Here is a 21681-nt window from a genome sequence, read left to right as displayed (position 1 = left end):
CCCTTGCAGACTCTCTCTCTACCACAATTCCAGGAGGGCAACCAGCTAACTGGAGATTGTAACTGGGAAAGAATTCCATCCTATGTAGTTTACCGTTAGCTCCCAGCAGTCCATGCGAAAAAGGAATGAACCCTGAGAGCCATGTCCCCTGATATCAAGGGAAATTATAGAAGGAACAGAAAACGTGCAAACCATCACAGCAAAGGGCGGGCCTCTGGATTGATCTGTTGGGACTAATGGAAAGAAAATTAGGTAACAATTTTTCCCTTCCATAGCGTCCCACAGATCAATCCAGAGACGAGTGGGATGTAGAAAAGCAGTCCCAAGTGTAGGGAGAGATCACCAAATAGACAAAGACCCCCAAAACATACTTGCCCTAATCTCCAAACCAGAGGTCGGATCAGAAAAAAGTTGCAAGAGGACTCCCAACACTAGATGAAATGAAAGATATTCCCCCGAACTTGCAAACCAGGCCCCAACTCTCCACACAGAACTCGAACCTCAAGCCTGAGGCAAAGCCAAATTCAGCAAGAAGGGGAGAAACACCCCCCAACGCCTGAAAGAATATCAACCTGCAAGCTGTAACCCCCAACTATGGAGCTACAGTGACCCTGCAACTGAGAAACTGCGTTCAGAATGCAGCGATGGAACCGAGCCCTACACAGAACGACGGAACTGATACAAGTTAAAAAACAAAACAAAACACAACCAGTCAGGAAGTCTCCCTTCCAGAGCTGAGTAGCATGGCAGCTCTGCAGCAGTGGGCTGAGAACAAGGGAAGCTGATCAAGTAATTCACTATTGCCTCTGATATAGACCAGAGATTCCAAGGATGGCCTGCCAGAAAGTGTGAGATTTAAGGGCAATGTGCCCAAGATATACAAAAGTTTTAGATATGAAAAAGGAGGTTCACTGGAAAAAAAAAAAAAACTAAAATTTTAGTTTTGATGTTTCTGAAGAGAAATCTAGGCACCGTGAAGGCAGCATTATAGCGTTCAAAGGAATTTCCCAGGTTTAATAGTTAACAGGGTAAATTCCCTGGGCTGAAAGTTCAGTTCTCCATTCCAGCCCAGATTTTCAAAGGGAAGCTTTATTTTATGAGACTGTCCCTATCAGGCAGACATCCACAAGTACTGTACTTTTTCTAGTGCTGTTCTGCTGCTCATTCAGATAATGCTCCACCCCCCCCCCCCCCCCGTCATGTAAAATTCTGGAACTTGCTGCCAGGTCTTCCTCAGCTGACAGCAGACCCTTCATACTACCCATATTTCAGTCCTACTCCTTTTCAACAATCTCCTCCCCTCAGCCCCAGAACACTCATTGGTTCTCTCCAAAGACCCTGTGCAGGGTTCAGCTGCCCCCACATCTCTTGCAGCGCAGCCACTCCTTCCCATTACAAGATGCCTTCCCACTGGCAGGATTCTTTCTACCACAGCTTCTGCACTGGAAGTGGGAATATTGGAGAGCTATAGTTCCCAAACTCAGGCAATGGCACCCTAGGCTACACATTTCATCTGGCTCTCCCCTCCCCCCCCCCCCCCCCCCCCCCCAAACAGCAGAGAGGCCTACCTTTGCTGGCAGAGAAGCCCAAGCCTGTAAGCTGAACAGGTTCACTGCCCAAGGCCTGAGCTCCATGCTGCTTGAGCAGTGAGCAAATCAGTGGCATGCTTCAGCTACCAATGCCTGTATTCCAATACATGCCCTCCTCTTCCCCCTTTCCATCCAGTGTCTGCCCTCTACCCCTTCTATCCAGCCTAAGCCTCCTGTTTCTTCCCCTAATCCAGCATCTGCCTCCTGTCCTTTTACCCACACCCCCCAACCCTGCCACTTCTCTAGACTTGCAGCAGTGTTGGCAGCAAAGCAAGCTATGGCCACCACTAGACGGGACTTGTGGGGCACACAGCCAGCAGCCATGTGAATGAACAGAAGTGTTGTCCAAGGGGTAGGACCATCAGCCACATGTATGGAGATTCCAGCCCTGTGGTGGTTGCAGCTGTTTCTTGTTATCTAGAGAAGCAGAAGTAGCAGCTTGTGGGGGGGGGGGGGGGGGGGGGGTGGCAGGAGGAAGTGGGGAAAAGATATGCCACAGCACCCCTGCTAGTTCACTGCAGCACATAGTTAGGGAACCGCTAAGCTAAACGAAGAAAAAATTATTCACACATTTAACCATCCTTCTGACTTTTGAGACCGTGTCTACAATTTTAAGAATCCTGCAAAAACCACCTAGGACTACACCGATGGCAATCCTAGCCTCCTGAATCCTGAGTACATCAACAGGGGTCCCCCCTCCAAACTTTTGGGCCCAAGGCATGAGCCTAGTTACCTATGCCTTAGTCCAGCTCTGGCATTGGAGCTTCCTGGAGCGCTGAAGGAAACAGAAGGCTGGGCCAAGGGGAAATGAGAAGCAGAGCAGGCAGAGAGCTAGTAAACTGTTCCTGAATATATATCAAAATTATACCTGTGAAGGTGGAGAAAAGTAGGGAGGGGAAAATGACCAGTAGAGATGAGGAAGAGAAAAAAAATTTGGAGGAAAAGTGTGGTCGTAGATGGGCTAAGAGGGACTAGTTGGGAAGTGCTGTGTATGGCAAGAAACAGTTGACTTGGCCACATGAATCTTCCCCATGCCCTGCTCTTGACATTTATATACAGGCTAGTAACACTGCCAGATGTACTTGTTTTTCCTTTCTTTGCTGGATGCGACAAACCTGTGAGTTATGTTCAGCATCCAAAATCATTTTCAAAAGTTGGCTCCTGTGCTTTATAGCACTAACCATACCTGCAGGGCACAGTTGACTCAGGAGGCCTCAAAGTATTTGTCCAAGGAGCCTCCTGTCAAGTTATGGTACAAAGCAAATGTCACTGGATCGGCAGGTAGAAGGCAGAAAGAGTGCTTTAAACATGTTTTACCTCAATAACGGAACTCAGGAAACATTACAGATAATCAATCTGAATTTGACTCACAGGCATATTCCATCAACCAAACACTTTTGTTCTACTTTATCAAGTTACAGATAGAAATCTATGAGATAACCTTCATGCTGTGTAAAATATGTTTATGATAAAGGGAATGAGAAGCCTTTATCTTACCTTTTTTCCTGCCTACATAATATTCTACAGGAAAATCAGTTAGCTTTATCAGATCAAGAGCTGTGGCACCGTTCTTGCTAATAGGAATGGAAGAAAACTCAAAGATCCTTACATGTAGGATTCCTTTCACAAGTCAGAGTCTTAACCAAGATCTGCACTTATTACACAAACCTTAATACCCAAAGCTCAGTACTATTAACCATGCATATTCCAAACATTATTACACAGCCAATGCACATTCATGATGGTGTACCAAGTCCAATAGCTACATGAAGGCTACGTTTTTGACAAAAAGGAAGATGGAACCCCCTTCCATGTTATGTTCTACTTCATGCTACTTGTAGGTAGATTAATATCACCGACTGATGCAGTGACCATATGTTCTTGCAAATGTCTAGACACCATGTTTTGCCAATATGCAGCCAGAACACCAATCTGAATGTAGCATTAAAATCAACTTAACTTGGAGAAAATTGCAGTTTTGAAAGTTTTGGTATAAAATCCAACTATTTTACTACAGGAAAAAAGGGTGAAAACTGGGAATGTGCCCTGCCACAATTAAATTTACACATGGTTATTTTGATAATGCAGAGATAGCAATTGGATCATGTACTGTACATATGTGCAAGCTTTTAAGGGAAGACAGGAAAGCTATTTACCTCAATTTCCACAGACTGCATGGTTACATCAAATGCAGACTTCAAAGCTTGGGGTCTAGTGGCATACCAAAACGCGAAGGCTGCAACAGCACCAATGCCCATCAGCGTGTTGACTGGAAGATTATGCATATAATGGCGAACATCGTCAAATTCTGGAAGCTTCAGATTTTTCAACAAGTCCTGAGAGTCCAGATTCATCACGCCTTATGGAAACAGATCTAAGAAACAAAAATTTAAAGTCCATCACCCATTCAGGAGAGGCTGTTTAGGAGCAATGTTTGTTTTGCTTGTACAGAGTACGTTTTTCTATACACCTCCTAGGTGCTTTAACCCCACAGTGACATGAAGCTTACATGCTTTACTTTTCAAAGTATGCAACTATCTTCAGAACAAATTTGTTTCCTGTATTCAATAAACAGGCTATAAATTAAGTAGGTTCCATCAACACAAAACAATTTTACTCAAAATGCTAACCAGAACTGGAAAAAGCACTTCACAAGGCACGTCAGCAGGTACTACTGCAGATCTAAGTTCTACTATTGCAAATCCTGACTTAAAGTACTCAAGAACATGCAGTTACCTTACAACGGAGACAGAAGGTAATGGCAATTTATACTGACTGGAGTAACAGCCATGCGAAAATATGCATACCTGAATGAAGCTAGCTTACTATTCCAGTTTTAAAGATAAAGGAGACAATTATAAACACTATAATGGAGGTAGGGCAGAACCAAGCATTGTTAGCAACATATGAAAATCTTCATGAAACAGATAAATGTTCCAGGCCTATAGACAAGATAAGTCAATACTTACATCACCAAAAATAAAATTTAGTGAAAGCTGTTGCCCTTCATCAGAAAGATGCAGCCTGTCTTGTATCATAATTTATTCTCTATGGCTTTGGCACTGGAGAAAGCATTTTTATAAAGTGCTTTCATGTCCCACCTAACACCAGCCAGAGTAGAAGTGAGGTATATGTGCTCTTTAGAGTACTAACATGCCTCAGTTCTCAAACCTATGAAGGTAAACAGACTAGACACATTTGAATCCAGCCTGAATAGCAAGCAGGTGCTAGTGTGTATTGAGCTAAGCACACTTTCACACAGTAACAAAAGGCTGCAGAAAAATTACAGCACTTCTAAAGCTCTGTGGAAGCCAGGTGGTAAGTAGTACAGTAGATTGGCAGTTTCTGACACTGCTTGTTGCCTGCTCACATCTACACAAAGTTAACCAAGCTAGCTGCGGGATTAAGAAAATGCAATCTTACAGTTTCAATATTTTTATTGAAGGATTCAAGTGTGTACAGTGTAACCCACAGGCCAGTTTTTAAATGTGTTTAATTCTGCTGGGAACTTGGTTAACAAAAAGCATACAATGGTGCCTACACCCTTTTAGGCTGTTACAGAGCACCTTATGAACCAGAGAGAACATTTCACCAGGCATTCATTGACAAAGCAGAATTTTGCCATTCTGAAAAATGTGTAGCTAACCCCATAAGAATATCAACTTGTCTCCTTTTGAGCAAGGATAAAGCTAACTGATCACATATCTGTTCTTTAAATTTAATTCAAACACCCAGCACAGTTGTAATCCCTTCCACAAACTGAAGGCCCAAGAATGTAAATTCAAACAGGCAAATATTAAAAAAGTACCTACAGCTGACTTGCAAGACCAATACAGAACCATGCTCAATTGCAACACAAAGAAGTCCATAATGTTCTATGAGCAACATAGAACAAAGATTGCAAAACTGAGGCTTAAAAAGGCAGCATACACACCCCAACCTAAAATGACCCCATACTAAAAAGGGGGGGCACCCCAATCCTCCCCCCTCTGTCATACTACCAGATTTGTTCCAATGCAACATGAAAAATATGCTTTGTCCTTCAGTCCTGAATCCCCACCAGTCCCCTGCATAACCTGCAACCTAATAACTCTCTACTTAGATAATCTCCCCCCCCCCCCCCCCCTCCGGAGAAGCTGGTAAACAAGTCAAATATCCTTATCCTGCCAACCAGACCAACTAACTACGCTATCTTGTATTCTAATACGAGGATTAGTCCAGATAAAAATGAACCGAAGTCATGTCAAACCCAAAACACTACATTTTAATAGCTGTGTCACAACAGAACAAGGCACTACCTTAAACCTGCGCTTTAAAGTAGACCACAAAGGATCTGCATATGCTGTCTGCTGCTAAAGGCAAACCATGAAGTCAGGAGGGGAGGGGGGGGGGGGGGGGAGTTGCAAGTGGAATGGGGAAGATGTGTGAGGGAGACTTGTTGGGCATAGGGGTGGAAAGGAGTAAGGGATGGATAGATTCTGCACTCGGAGCACAAGGGAGAGGGATATGCTGGACAGATGCCAGACAATAAGAGTGAGGAAGAGAAGGGGGAGCAAGGAAATGATAGTGATTACAGAGGGTAGAAATATAGTAAAGATGAAAGGGAATGTAGGGCTGAGGAAGGAGATACGGAACAAAAGATCTAGTGGGTGAAAGAGATGGACATTTGATAGGTAGTTGAAAAGTAAAGAGGAGAATGATGAGAGAGGCTGAAATATGTCAGAGGCAGATGTAGTGAGGGAACAGAAAGGAAAGGGAAAATGGACAGCAGCTGCTTAAAAGGAGAATTTGCAGAGACAGGAAAAGCAGAAGAGAACTAACCAAAGTGTCCAGACAACGATAGGAAAAAAAAAAAAGCATTTTATTTTTATTTTAAATGGAATGTTAGCTTTTGCAAATATGCATAGTAAATGTCTATTATGTTCAGTAGAAGAAAATGAAGTGTTATCCCCATTGCTGCTGTAATGCTAAGTTTAACTTCTTGGGGTTTCCAGTGTAAATATTTTTATTTCTAATTTGTGACCCTTTTTCTATATTTGGTGAGGGTCTGTTGGTATGATAATGACAGGTGGGGAAATCAAGAGAGGGAGTTCCTTGTTCCTGACCCTTACTGTAGCTGGTGGGGACCCCCCCCCCCCAAGCATTCCTAGCTAAGGACCGCCTCCAAAAAGATATACAGAACTCCCTTCTACCAAACTCTGCAGTAAATAGCATCCTTGAGCCACTGACAACTAAGCCTGTGTGGGATGCTGGCATAGTGGCCATTCAGTTCTGGCTGTTTTGGAGGGGAATCTTCAGCTGACTTTGGGTATTAGCTAAAGTATTGATTTTGAGTTGGAAGGCGCTGGGGGGGGGGGGGGTGAGGGAGGAGGCGGAGAGAGTTGTGCCTGTTTTGAGCTCAGACCCACCCCATAACTGGCCATCTAGCTATACCACTCAATTACTGCACCTGTAACCCAAACCAGCAACAGCAGCCAAACAAGCAAAATGATAAAAATCAGGGAAGTTACTTAAAAAAGGAATCTTGAAAAGGGATTGGTAACATACTTGGAATTATTTTTGAAACAAGAAAAACATCTTAAATTGCATCCACAGCTATCTACTATATTCAGCTTGGTGGGACCACTAGAAGTAAAACATCAACCAACCCTAAAAGGACTTTCCTATTAAGCTCAGCATGCTCTATTGTATTACCAAACCATACTCTTCGAGTTATCTAGTACCCACAAAAGATGAAAACCTGCCATTTATAAAAAACAGACTAAGGAGCATAGTCACAGACTTGCCCCAATTTTAAAAATTCCCTAGATCAAGCAAGCTAGATTAAGACAGTTTCTACATGAAAACTAAGTCTGCAAATGCTGACAACTTAACCTCCCTCTGACTGCAAGAGGTTCCAGGGCTAGATTAAAACAGCAAAGGAAATACAAGCACCCCTGCTTTACACCTGTATGGAGAGGGAAACACCACAAACTCCATTTACAAAGACCTAGCTCAAGGAACAGAACAAATCTATGAAATTGTGGGCCCAACAAAAATTCTACTCTGATCAGAGGCCTTTCCAGCAAACAATGCCAATGAATCAGGTTGCTGCTTTGTTCTTTTGTTTGCTGCCTGGAGCAGTGGCGTAGCCAAGGGTGGGCCCAAGCCCACCCACTTAGGGTTCAGGCCCACCCAGTAGTAGCTGGCAGGGATTCCCAAGCCCCACCAACTGAAAACTCCCAACAATTGTCCCTCCTGCATATCTTGTAAATAGCAGATCTTCGCCCGCAGCAAGCAGTGACTGATACATACTGCTTGCTTCAATCCCACAGCCTTCCCTCTGATGTATTCCCACCTATGGGGAAATAGGAAGTTGCATCAGTGGGAAGGTTGTAGGGGGCAACAAGAGCAGTGTGTATTAGTTGCTGCTCGCTGACAGTGAAAATCTGCTATTTAAGAAGTATGTGTGTGTGGGGGTGGGGGCATGCAGGTGAGAGAAGGAGAGACCAAATCACCTGTGGGATGAGGCAGGATTCCTCTGCCCAACCATTTTGGTCCCAGACCCCAAAATTAGGTGTCTGACTACACCCCTGGCCTGGAGTGGGAGCTAGTGCAGGATAGATTTAAACACAAGTATCCTGGGCCTTGTTCAGTAGGCTATGGGGGGGGGGGGGGGGGGGGGAGAATACATGGTGCTCAAGTGTTCATGATATCCCTAGTTAACTTTGGGATAGAAGGATCAGTACTTTCTCCCCCCCCCCCCCCCATCCCCAAAAAGGACCAATACGATCCATCGCTGCTTCCTAGCTTTCAGACACCTGGGGGTGGGGAGGAAGGGATGAGGAGGATTTTCCAGAAGACAGCAAATGCCGTCCCACTGCAAAATTCCTAGAGTACTACTAAACATTTCTAGAGCGCTACTAGGGTTACGCTGCGCTGTACAATTTAACATAGGACAGTCCCTGCTCAAAGAGCTTACAATCTAATGGATTGTAGTCTAGTAGAGACTAGAAAGTAACCCAGTGGCGTACCAAGGGGGGGGCGGTCCGCCCAAGGTGCACGTCGCGGCACGCGCCTGTCAGCTAACTTCGCTGCAGCTCCCTCTGCCCCGGAACAGGTTACTTCCTGTTCTGGCCGGGGCAGAGGGAGCTGCAGCGAAGTTAGTGAAGTCAGCGAACTCAGTTGACAGGCGCACGCCGTGGCACCCCCCCCCCCCCCCCCCCCCCCCCCCCGCCCCGGGTGTCATGCAGGCTAGGATCGCCACTGAACAACATATCCAGCACCCTCATATTCAGGATACTGTTTGGAATGGCACCTGAATACATGCAAGCCCAGAAACTAGAGGTTACTTAAACCCACCAACACAAACAAAACCTATCTGGGTTCCAAATGGTTAAAATACCAAAAGCCACAAAGTATCAGAAAAAAAAAAAAATCAGCATAGTTATGAAATATTTTGTGCTCATTCATTATAGAGCAACATGCGCTGAATCAATTTTATGTTAATACAACTGATCTGTTTAGCCTATATGGATCATCAACATGTAATTCATATTTTACACAGCTCTGTTTTATCATCACTTGTTTGTATTTTAGTATTGCTCTGATTTACATTTTTATGTACGTGTAATACAGACCCCTGACACAGGCACTGTGAGCCAAAACACGGCCCATGTCAGGCCAACATTGGAAAATTGACATGTATAAATGAACTGTGCCACGAGGGCTCTTGGTGCCTCGGTTATATTTAAGCCAATCCTGTGGCATAACAGGTATCCCATGGATTGCTAAACTTTTAGAGTTTGTGGTTAATGAACAATTAAATTTCCTCAGTTGCACTCAGCATTGTGCTGCAGCATAGCAGAGATTTTGGCTCCAACAACTGAGGTTAGGTTAGAAGTTGCCAGAGTAGGGGTAAGCAGGTCATTCTTCTCCCAATTTGATATTTCAGCAGTATTTGAAGCTGTTTATCATTCTATATTACTGTTCAGATTTAGTGAATTGGGGGTTACTAGCGGAGCATTAAATTGGGTATCTCTTCTTGTAGAGTGCCACAGGGCTTACTCTCCCTTTACTATTTAAATGTTTAATTTTTGTCTTTTGAGTAAGTTATCCGAACTGGGTATATCCAACATGCTGACGACATTGTCTTTCCTGAATTAGGCTCTTTTGAAAAACCTTTATAAAATCTGATCTGAATTGTTTCCCTGACTGAACGGTGGTCTCAAACTTTTTGAAACTGAATAAAATTAAAGACCAAAATCTGGAAATTTTTTTTTTATTACATTTGTACCCCGCGCTTTCCCACTCATGGCAGGCTCAATGCGGCTTACATGGGGCAATGGAGGGTTAAGTGACTTGCCCAGAGTCACAAGGAGCTGCCTGAAGTGGGAATTGAACTCAGTTCCTCAGGACCAAGTCCACCACCCTAACCACTAGGCCACTCCTCCTCAATTTTGAGTCCTGCCAGCCAAAGAACACTGAAGACGGGTGAATTGTTAAAAAATGGAGAATGACTAGTGTTTTTCTGGACTCCAGATAAATTCTGATTCATATGATAATTGAAGATATTTTTCTTTAAAATTATGTCAGAGAGCTATTAGGTCATTATTTAAAGAGTGCACGTTACCAGTAAATATTTCAGACCCTTAACTGCACAGCACATTGTGTAAGCAAAACCTATACATTTGCACTTTTTACCATGTGCAAGGGGCAAGTAGATACACAAAGAGGTGAGACCAAGCATATTAAAAGAGATTAGTTGCCTGCTGTGGGCAAATTACCCCACTAATACCCGACTGCTAGAGGCAGAGACCTCTGGGACAAAGCATGGAATGCAACAGTAAACAAGGACATTTGCTGATGACCTTCACATTCAAGGCTGAATAAGGCCAGTTCAGTGAAGCCTCCCATAACGGAAAACAAAAGTTCAACTCTTATGAAAGACTGTAGATGGTTTGGCTCTTCAGCACAGTCTCAGTTTAAGCATTAGCTCTTGGTAATTATGTAGGATGCTTGCCAAAACAATTTAATAGGTATAGTAATGGTGAACATAAGGTCATAATTGGTCAGTGTACTATGTTACTTTATACCTATTCCAGCAGAGCACATTGTGCACTAGATTTTTTTCTTCCCTTCCTCAGAGATGAATAAAATCAATTTGGTTTCAGTATAGTATACTGAAGTTTAATCTTGGCTCAGATCAAAGCAATGCGATACCTAGAGGGATTTGTGCAGTTACATCCTACAAGTCTCAATCTTCCTCCTTACAAGATTAGAGATGCCAAGTTATCAAGTCTGGTACAACTTTGACACAATAAGGTTTAACTAGAAGCCATTCTCCAGCATTAGGTTACGCACAAACATGTATTGCACAGTGCAGAGCCCAAAATTTGGACAGTAGTGGTGCTAAGAACACGGAACAAACTGGCTAAAAGCACAATGCCTAGCTAGTAATTAAGTATGCCAACAAGCAGGACAAACCATTCCCCAAGATCTATTAAGCAGATGTGGGCTCCTTGTAATCTTGGGCAAGTCACTTTACCCTCCACTACCTCAGTTACAGATTGAGCCATCCGGGGACAAAAATACCTACTGTACCTGAATGCACAGAATTTGTGTCCCTCCTAGTTCCCCAACACTACTATTTTTGAAAAATCAGCCAATTGCTATAATAGGAACTACATGTTCCTTCTCTTCAGCGTGCGACATTTGTCAGCAAAATCACAGTGCACCTTATAAAGAAATTGCATGGCTTCATTAGTACAACCCACACCTCCCTCTTCAACCAAGCTCTGAAGTTAGAGAATTATAGCCAAAAGCATTCGCAGCTACTCTCTCTCAAGCCAAAGGAGGGAGTGAAGAAGGTAGAGTGGCCACTCCAGGCTCCTGCTCCATTAAATACATGGTATGCATGCACTGCGCAGTGAGCTGGATAAATACCAGATGCTGGTTCCTAGAATTCTCCTAAACATTTAGTTTTGTTTTAGGTAGGCGATGAGAGGGGCATAGACAGAATCATTGTTCACCTGAAGGTGTGTGCCTGATCAATCCTGTCTATAAAACAAGTAAGGGGTATGATGTTGTCAATAGTAAAGTTATATGTGGTATGGTCCTAGAGGTTAGTAACCACAAGAAATTTAGTTCTCTAACAAATCCAGATGCCTGGGATTCCAACAAATCCAGACCGAGTCTGCCAAAGGATTTAGATTGTGGCATCTGCTTAAGTGCAGAACCCTCTGGCCTTTAACCTAATGGAGCCATCATAAAATTGAATAGGATTGGAGAAAGCAGCGAGCCCTGTGGCACCCCAGTCAGGAGGTGAGAACCTGACAACTTCACCCGATTCTAGACAATCTAGATTTAAGCTGGGGAACCATTGGTGTGGACCTTCCCACACAATCCAAAACTGACCACCAGGCCTAAAAGCAACTTACAAGGTCAAAAGGAACTTCACATATCTTCTAATTGCATCACTAAAAAGTCTAGACCGACTGCTTGCCTGAAAATCAGATATTAAGATGATCAAGACTATCTTGGTACTAACAAGGCCTAAAGCCTGACTGGGATTTAAGCAAGAGGGAGAAAGGAAATGTGAGTGATAAGCTGAGTACCAACTACTCCCTTCATTCTCATAGTCAATGGGATAGAAGCAACAGGTCTGCAATTAGTAATGTCTCACAATGAAGCCAAGGTGCTCTTAGAGATTGGGGTTAAGTATTATGGAACCTTTCCACTGAGGAAAAGCCCCTTGAATCAGCATAAATATACAAGATTGAAGGTAAATGAATCCTGCTGATGCAGGTTTTAATAACTCTGACAAGGATCCAGAACACAATGTAAGGAACACTATTTTGTTAAAGAGTATTAGTCTCATTGAGTGGTAACAAATGAGGACCACAGTTGGTCAGCTACAATACCAGCATTTGGACTAGGCTGCTTGAAGACTGAACATAAATGACCAGTTGCAACATAGCTAATTGATTATAGCTACAGTTACTGATGTTAGTCGATACAATAGACAGCAGGTGGAGAGAGAAACTAAAGGCAGTGATGTCAGACGGCCAGCTCCTTCCTCAGTTAGTATGTCATTCGTAAGCATTTACCAAGGCCAAAAATATGAAAACCAGAAACCATCCTCACTATGAAAAACAGAGCCAAATAAGAACTTCAAAATAACTGCAACTTGATCCAGAAAATCGGAATCCTTTCCTTGTTCCCATATCTGTCAACTCTGCAAAAGAGAACCCGGAAGGAAAAATAGCCACACTGCACGGAAAATGGAAAAAAAAAAAAAAAAAAAAAAGTCAGCTGAACTAGGGAAGGATCCTGGATTCATCTGCTGCGTTAAAGGAAAAAAAAAAATCAGGTAAGAATTTTACTCCTTGTCACTTGCAGCAGATGAATCCAGGAACTAGTGGGATGTACCAAAGCATTCCTTAAGTAGTGTGGGAAGCCGACGCTCCCCACGCCCAACACTCCCGCCCCAAAATTCGCATCCTCCCGAGCAGACACACCTAGCCTATAATGTTTTGCAAAAGTATGATGGGACGCCCAAGTAGTCCGCCCAACAAATCTCTTCCAGAGATAAGGCCGATGCCTCCACTCAAGAAGCCGCCTGTGCCCGAGTAGCATGCGCCTTCAGGGCCACTGGAGACGCCCGCCCTTGTAGCAGATATGCCGCTCCAATGGCTTCCCTAATCCAGCGAGCAATGGAAGCCTTAGAAGCCGCCTCACCTCTTTTTGATCCCGACAAGAGCACAGATGATCCGAGCATTGAAACTCGTTGAGATCTGCAAGTACCAAAACACGTTTCCACACGTCCAGGAAACGTAGCGAGGCAAACTCCCCCGAATAATCCTCTTCGAAAAGATGGAAGATAAAACCGCCTGATTGACATGGAAAGCCAAAACCACTTTAGGTAGAACGACACAGGGCCGTGCCTAGGGTCTCTGGCGCCCCCCTGCAGACTATCAGTTGGCACCCCCCCCCCCCCCCCCCCCGGTGAAAATGATCGCTCACCACTTGCCACACTGACAGGAATTGTCAGCAATATTCTTAGAAACAAATTGCTATACATTGCAAAATAAGATAGCAGATGTAAATTCTCAAAGTGGACATATTCCAAACGCTAAAATGAAAATAAAATGATTTTTTTCTACCTTTGTTGTCTGGTGACTTTCTTTTTCCGATCATGCTGGCCCAGTATCTGAGTCTGCTGCTATCTGTCCTCTTAACTCCATTTCCAGGGCTAATTTATTTCTTTACTTTCCTCCTTTCTTCTTCATTTCTTGCTCTATATCCATTTCCAGCAATTTCTTCTCTCTCCCTGGGTCCTGCCCTCCCATCCATGTCCATTCTTGTCCCTCTCTGCCCTTCCCTCCTCCATCCATAGCTAGCAATCCTCCTCTCTCCCCTCCCCTCCATTTCCAGCAATTTGTCCTCTCCCTGGGCCCCCATGTCCATCCTTGTCCCTCTCTGCCCTTCCCTCCTCCATCCATAGCCAGCAATCCTCCTCTCTCCCCTCCCCTCCATTTCCAGCAAATTGTCCTCTCCCTGGGCCCCATGTCCATCCTTGTCCCTCTCTGCCCTTCCCTGCTGCATCCATAGCTAGCAATCCTCCTCTCTCCCCTCCACTTCCAGCAATTTGTCCTCTCCCTGGGCCCTGCTGCTGCCCTCCCATCCATGCCTGCCATAGGCGGTCGGTGGCCCAACTGTTTGGGGAGGCTAAAGGGGGTGGGGTTAGGGGTGGGCCAGGGGCGGAGCTTACCTCCATAAGTGTTTGACACACAGAAAAAAAATAAGTAAAAATAAAAGTCACAGTTAATACCTTTTATTAAATTTAGATATTAGATATGTATCATATGTCAAAGAATAAAGTGGTTGCTCAAAGCATATACTAAACACAATCGCTCAACTGCAAAACACTAGGCACAACTGTGCAAAAACACACTCAGAACCTTACTGTACCATAAATATTACACTGGGCAGAACCTAATACACCAATATACCACCCATACGGAAAATGCAGACCGTCAACAATATGAAACAAGGGATCATAATATCATGATACGTGTAGAGCCAAAAAACACCCTTTTAGGGTGGCTAGTGTTCACAATGAGCTCCTTTTATTAACGACCATATGTAGATCCTTCAAGAGGTAGTGTGTCATGATTTACGCTGTACACCCTTTCTGGTGTTTTGGTGCCAACTTAGTAAGGCCAACACACAATCTCTCCACTGCAAAACACTATATACAAACTTGTGCAAAACACACTCATAGCCTTACCAAACCATAACAGCACTAATTCCAAGGACAGGACGAGCTACAACCTTTATGTGTGGAAAGGCAGCACTATAATTACACCGGGCTCTAAAACACCAGTACACAACCTAGTGAAACCAAAATAAAACAAAAAGGGCTGCAAATACTTCACGCTAGCAGAATACTGCATCTTGATCACACATGAAAAACACATGGCTTAACAGATATGAAGGCAAAATACAAGAAGTCAGACTCAGCATGCAGCAATACTAGAAACATTGAAACTTACATGCAAAATATCACAGATGTACATTTCCAAAAGCTGACATTCCAATTAATAAATTTTGAATAAAAAATGTTTTCTACCTTTGCTGTCAGAGCATTTAGTTTTTCTATTAGCTTTGGTCCCAGTGTCTTCTTTCCATTTGATATTTTTTTCTCTCATCATGTCCACCATCTTTCTGTGTCCTTATGCGTCCTGTCTACCACCCTATCCTTTCTCCAGTTTCAACATCTGCCCTCAAAGTGTTCCAATCCAGCCTTTAAATTCAGCAATTTCCCCTCCATCCATATAAAGCATTTCTTCTCACTCCCCTCCATCCATGTGCATCTACAACCTTTGTCTTCTCTTCCCTCCATCCATGTCCAGCATTTCTCCTCTCTCCCTTCCACTCCATCCGTGTGCATCTCCTTCCTTTATCTTTCCTTCCCCCCATCCTTGTCCAACATTTCTCCTCTCTTCCCTGCCCTCCACTCCATCCATGTCCAGCATTTCTCCTCTCTTCCCTCCCCTCCATCCATGTGCATCTCCTTCCTGACGTCCCTCCCCTCCATCCATGTCCAACAACTCTCCATTCTCCCCTTCCCTCTCCTCCATCCATCCATCCACCCATATCCTGCAAATTTCCTCTCTCCCCTGTCCCCATTCATCCATCCATGTCCAGAATTCTCCTCTCTCCCTTGCCCTCCCCTCCATCCATCCATCCATGTCCAGGAACTCTCCGTTCTCCCCTGCCCTCTCCTCCATCCATCTCCAGAAAATTTCCTCTCTCCCCTGTCCCCATTCATAGTAACATAGTAGATGACGGCAGAAAAAGACCTGCATGGTCCATCTAGTCTGCCCAAGATATGAGTTTATATTGAATTTGTACCTGTCTTTTTCATGGCACAGACCGTATAAGTCTGCCCAGCAGTATTTCCCGCCTCCCAACCACCAGTCCCGTCTCCCATCACCGGCTCTGGTACAGACCGTATAAGTCTGCCCTCCCCTATCCTAGCCTCCCAACCACCAACCCCTCTTCCCCCCACCTGCTCCGCAACCCAATTTCAGCTAAGCTTCTGAGGATCCATTCCTGCTGCACAGGATTCCTTTATGCATATCCCACGCATGTTTGAATTCCGTTACCGTTTTCATCTCCACCACCTCCCACGGGAGGGCATTCCAAGCGTCCACCACCCTCTCCGTGAAAAAATACTTCCTGACTTTTTTTTTTTTTTTTAATTATTTTATTTATAAGTTTTAACAAATTATTACAAGAACACTTGGTTCCTGACATCTTTTTTGAGTCTGCCCCCCTTCAATCTCATTTCATGTCCTCTTGTTCTACCGCCTTCCCATCTCAGGATCCCATCTTCCCATCTCCCATCATCCATGTCCAGAATTCTCCTCTCTCCCCTGCCCTCTCCTCCATCTATCTCCAGATAATTTCCTCTCTCCCCTCGATCTATGCCCAGCAATTCTCCTCTCTTCCCTGCCCTCCCCTCCATCCATGTCCAGGAACTCTCCGTTCTCCCCTGCCCTCTCCTCCATCTATCTCCAGATAATTTCCTCTCTCCCCTGTCCCCTCGATCTATGCCCAGCAATTCTCCTCTCTTCCCTGCCCTCCCCTCCATCCATCCATGTCAGCAATTCTCTCCCCTGCTCTGCCCTCTCCCCTCCTGTCCAGTGATTTCTTCTCTCTCCCTGCCCTGCATCCATACATGGCCAACAATTCTCCTCTCCCCTGCATGTGGCAGGCTGCAGCGTTTTTGCGAGGCAGCTCTGGCTCTCCCTCCTTCCTTCCTTGGTTCCCGCTCTGGCTCCCCGATCGGCAGCCCCCCCCCCCCCCCGCGTGTTTTAACCTTTACTCTCCGACGTGGCAGCGATGTCAATCAATGAAGAACGTAGAACAGACTCGCTTCCAACTTCTCTCTTCACACAGTGTCCCGCCCTCGCGGGAACAGGAAGTGCATCATCGCTGACGCTGAAGGGGGACACTGTGAAGAGAGAAGCTGGAAGCGAGTCTGTTCTACGTTCTTCATTGATTGACATCGCTGCCACGTCGGAGAGTAAAGGTTAAAACACGCGGGGGGGGGGGGGGCTGCCGATCGGGGAGCCAGAGCGGGAACCAAGTAAGGAAGGAGGGAGAGCCCGAGCTGCCTCACAAAAGTGCTACGCTTGTGAGGGCAGCAGGGAAGTCTGAAGAAGTCCACGATTGGGCTGGGGTGCCGGGGCGAGGGTAAGCACCGCGGCGGCGCCCTCCAGAGGTGGGCGCCCCCCTGCGGCGCTTACCTCGCTTACCGCATCGGCACGGCCCTGGAACGACAGCACTGTCTGGATAGACACCCCTGCTTCAGAAAACTGCAAAAAAGGATCTTGAAGACCAAGCCTGAATTTCAGAAATCCTCCTAGCTGAAGCAATGGCCACCAAAAAAAAAACTTGTCTTAAGTGTTAGATCCTTCTCAGAAACCTTATTCAACGGCTCAAACGGTGGGGCCTGGAGGGCTTGCAGTACCACATTCAAATGCCATGCCGGGCATGGCTGCCGCAGAGGAAGCCAAAGCCGAAGAGCCCCACGTAGGAAATGGACCACATCAGAGTGAGCTGCTAAAGAGGAACTGTCCAGTTTGCCCCTAAAACAAGCTAGCGCAACCACCTGCAAAGGGAATTATATGCCAATCCCTTTTGAAGACCATCCTGAAGGAACTCCAGAATAACCAGATTGCCCGCCAGAAAAGACGCTTCAGCACGCAAAGCGCACCACACCGAGAAAGCTTTCCACACTCTCGCGTATGCTACTGAAGTAGACTGCTTCCGTGCCCCCAAAAGAGTGCCAATAACTGGTCCTGAAAATCCCTTCTTCCTCAGCTGCTGCCTCTCAATAGCCAGGCCATAAGAACAAAGCAGGAGGGATTTTCCATCTGAACTGGCCCTTGATACAGCAGATTGGGAGTCACCGAAGTCACAATGGTGGCTCAAGAGTGCTCGAACGAGATCCACATACCACGGCCGTCTGGGGCCACTAGAACGACCAGCCCCCGATGCCACCCTGTGGTAAAGAACTCTCCCTATCAGAGGCCATGGAGGAAAAACCGTAGCTGTTCCAGCCGTGGTTGGAGAAGAGCGGCTGAAGAACTGGGGAACTTTGGCATTGCAAGCCATGGCCATGAGATCCATTGCTCGTCTTCCCCAATGTTGACAGATCAGCCGAATAGCCGAGTCAGACAGCGTCCATTCCGCTGCGTCCAAAAGAGTCCGGCTGAGAAAATCCGCTTGAACATTGTCTTGACCTGCAATGTGCACTGCAGACTCTGAACATGCTCTTCCACCCATACTAGAAGACGCTTCCACTGCCAAGGGAAGACTGAGTGCCCCCCTGCCAATTGACGTAGGCCACAGTCGTGGTTGTCTGAGAATACACAAACCGCCTGCCCCTGCAGAAGGTCCTGAAAACGCCACAGCGCATTCACGACTGCTCACAACTCCAGACGATTTAATCGGACAAGTTGCTTTGAGAGGGGTCCACGATCCCTAGGCTACTTGAAGACAATGGGCTCCCCAGCCTGTAAGGCTGCCATCCGTCACAACTACCACCCAATTGAGAAACCACCTTCTGCAAATTGGCTGACTGGAGCCACCACACGAGACTGTCCCTGGCCCGGCTCAACCAAGGAAGGCATTGTTGATAATCCAGCGACATCGGCGACCATCTGCACAAAAGGAAATTCTGAAGAGGCTGCATGTGAGCCCTTGACCATGGAATGACCTCTAAGGTTGCCGCCATGGAACCAAGGAGCTGAACATTGTGGGAGCACGACAACTCAATAAAGGTCTGTACCTGAGAAAGCAATTTGATCCTTTGCCCCGCCTCTGCTTCGTATCAAACTGCACTCCCAAGATTCTCCACACTGAGTAGGAACCAGATGACTTGTCCATATTGGACCACCCAACCTAAGGATTGCAACACCGCAATCACTCGGTCATTGACCACTCGACTCTCCTCTGCTGTCACCCAAATCAGCCAGAAGATATGGATGCACACGAATCCCCTCCTTCCGCAGGAACGCCACCGCCACAACCTTGGAAAAAGCGTGTGGGGCAGTGGCCATTCCGAAAGGAAGGGCCCGAAACTGGAAGTGCTGACCCAGCACCGCAAATCTGAGAAATCTGATGGGGCTGCCAAATGGGAATGTGCAGGTAAACTTCCCTCAAGTCGAGAGCCGTCAAAATCTCTCCTGGTTCACAGCAGCAATAACTGCCCTTAAGGTCTCCATGTGGACGTGACGAACCCGTAAAAACCGTTTACTTTTCCGAGATCAAGAATAGGCCGAAAAGCACCTCCCTTCTTTGGAACCACAAAGAAGATGAGTACCGACCTGTGCGCCTTTCGAGAGGAGGAACAGGCATGATAGCCCCTATCCTTAGGGGGTCTCAAACACTGCAGAACTGCTGTCCTCTTGGCCCGCGATACACAGCAGGACTCCAGGAAAAAAAAAAAAGTCTTGACTGGAGAGAAGAACTCTAGCTTGGAACCTTCTGGCACCACAATGAGGACCCACTGGTCCGAAGTAATTCTGGCCCACTCTGGAAGAAACAGAGAAAGCCGACCATCAATCTGCTCTCCTCCCGAGTGGACCTGCACCCCATCATTGGGAGGCCCGAGGAGCCCCCTGACGAGAGGGGGGTCCAGCCAGACGCTTCTCATTGCGAAAAGAACGCTGAAAGGCTGTGTTGGACTGCCCCGGGCGATACAGTCATGTCTCTGAAACGTGACCGAGGCTCCCTGCCTGGAAGTAAACTTGGGTCTATCCTCCGGAAGACACAGATTTGGAATCCCCCAAATCTTTAACAATCTTTTCTAGGTCTTCCCCAAAAAGCAATTTCCCTCGGAAAGGCAATTTAATGAGCCACTGCTTAGAGGCCATATCTGCGGCCCAATGACGGAGCCACAGAAGACACCGAGAGGAAACTGTCAAGGCCATGAGTTTGGCCGAAGCACAGACCAAATCATACAAGGCATCCGTCCAAGTACACCAGCCCAATTTCAATCAGCAACATCCGAGTTCCCGGCATATCAGACTCCGAAATTGAATCCATGACAGAATGTAGCCAACAGACAAGCTCTAGCCGCATAAGAACTACAAACAGAAGCTTGAAGTGTCAAAGCGGCCACCTCAAAGGCACATTTTAAAGAGGCCTCTAGCTGTCTTGTCTTGCATATCCTAAGTGCCACACCACCTTCCACTGGAAGAGTAGTCCTTAGTGACCGCCGTCACCAGGGCATCCACCCTAGGTAGAGCAAACTGCTCTAAACAGTCTGCTGAAACCAGATAGAGCCTTGCCATAGCCCTAGCTACTTTCAGCCCCCTGCCCCATCTGGATCTGCCCACTGGCCCAAAATCAACTCTTCAATAGCTTCATGTGCCGGAAAGGCCTTAGAAAGTCGTCTGGTACTAGCCATCTTGGGGTTGACCGCCTGAGAAGCTGCAACCTCAGGGTCCTCTATATTCAGGTCTTCCAGCGCCTGAGAGATAGGACAACTCGTTATGGAAAATCCTCACGGTGGAAGAGTCCTCCACCCCCGTCTGCTCCAAGAGAGCCACCACGGAGGAAGCTGCAGGCGACCGTATGCAGGACCACTCCTCAGACCCCAAAGCAAGCCTAGGCTTTTTAAGGGAAGAAAAATCCTCTGGGGAAAAAAACAAAATCTCTTGGTTACCCCCAGGAAGAATCAAAGGCCGAAGCTGTTGCAGCCGCGGGAGAGGGGGCAAGGCCCTTTTCAACATAAACACCTGGAGTAGCAAAATAAACTCTGGCAAAAACCCCTCCCCCGCAACAGAGGAGGTCACAGCCATGGCACCTGCACCACTGCCCACAGTGCCTGACGCCCCCCCCCCCCCCCAACTCCCCTACTAGCAGAGAAGCTTTGCCCAAAACCGCTACTGGAGCCGGCTCCGCGACTGAAAAATGGCACAAGAATCATCAGGCTTTGGGCAGGAAAGCACGCTCTGTCAAGTCCCACCAAATTAGCGCACCCCGTGCTGCAAAGGCCTGCTGCCAAACGCCATTTCCTGCATCGGGCACAGCATTTACTGCCTCCGCTGCCCTTGCCCGTACCCAAACAAGAACCCAGCAGGACTTATCCCGGACCGGGAAAGCACGGGAACTGACAACTGAGCTGAAGGAAAAAAAAAAAAAAAAAAAAGACTCCACTTCGAGGCAGGCTCAGACAAGCAGGCAACAGAAAACAGGACTCTAACACAAACTTCCCTGTGCTTCTCTGTTTCTCTTTCAAATTAAAAAAAAAAAAAAAAAGTCCATAGAATTTGTGAGGCAGAAAAACAGGGAAGGCAAGGAACAGCAAAAGCCTGTTCAGAGGGAATCTGAGGTGCAGCAGGGACCCCACAACTGCATATGCTGCCAAAGGGGACACCACCAGTCCACCACCTCCAGCTCAAACTGGCCACCAACCCAGGAGCACCCTCAGAGGCCTTGGGCCCAGCAGCTGGAGAAAAAGCCGTCCCACCACCTGCTGAGATAGAGACATACTGAGGAAGGAGCTGGCCATCTGGCATCACTGCCTTTA

General features: G+C 46.3%; 1 protein-coding gene across 2 annotated transcripts in view; it reads right to left on the bottom strand.

Annotated features, from left to right (window-relative positions):
- Positions 1-21681, bottom strand: part of LOC115461577 (long-chain-fatty-acid--CoA ligase 1-like) — a 183849-nt gene that overhangs the window by 149579 nt on the left and 12589 nt on the right. For both annotated transcript variants that reach the window (XM_030191500.1, XM_030191499.1), the window contains exon 2: positions 3746-3963. In XM_030191500.1, the coding sequence (XP_030047360.1) occupies positions 3746-3943 (198 nt within the window). In that variant the 5' untranslated portion in view covers positions 3944-3963. The remainder of the gene's footprint in view (positions 1-3745; positions 3964-21681) is intronic.

Source organism: Microcaecilia unicolor, chromosome 2, assembly GCF_901765095.1.
Source record: "Microcaecilia unicolor chromosome 2, aMicUni1.1, whole genome shotgun sequence".
Classification (NCBI taxonomy): Eukaryota; Metazoa; Chordata; class Amphibia; order Gymnophiona; family Siphonopidae; genus Microcaecilia; species Microcaecilia unicolor.
Note: the sequence above shows the minus strand (reverse complement) of the source record. Positions and strands in the feature narration are given on the sequence as shown.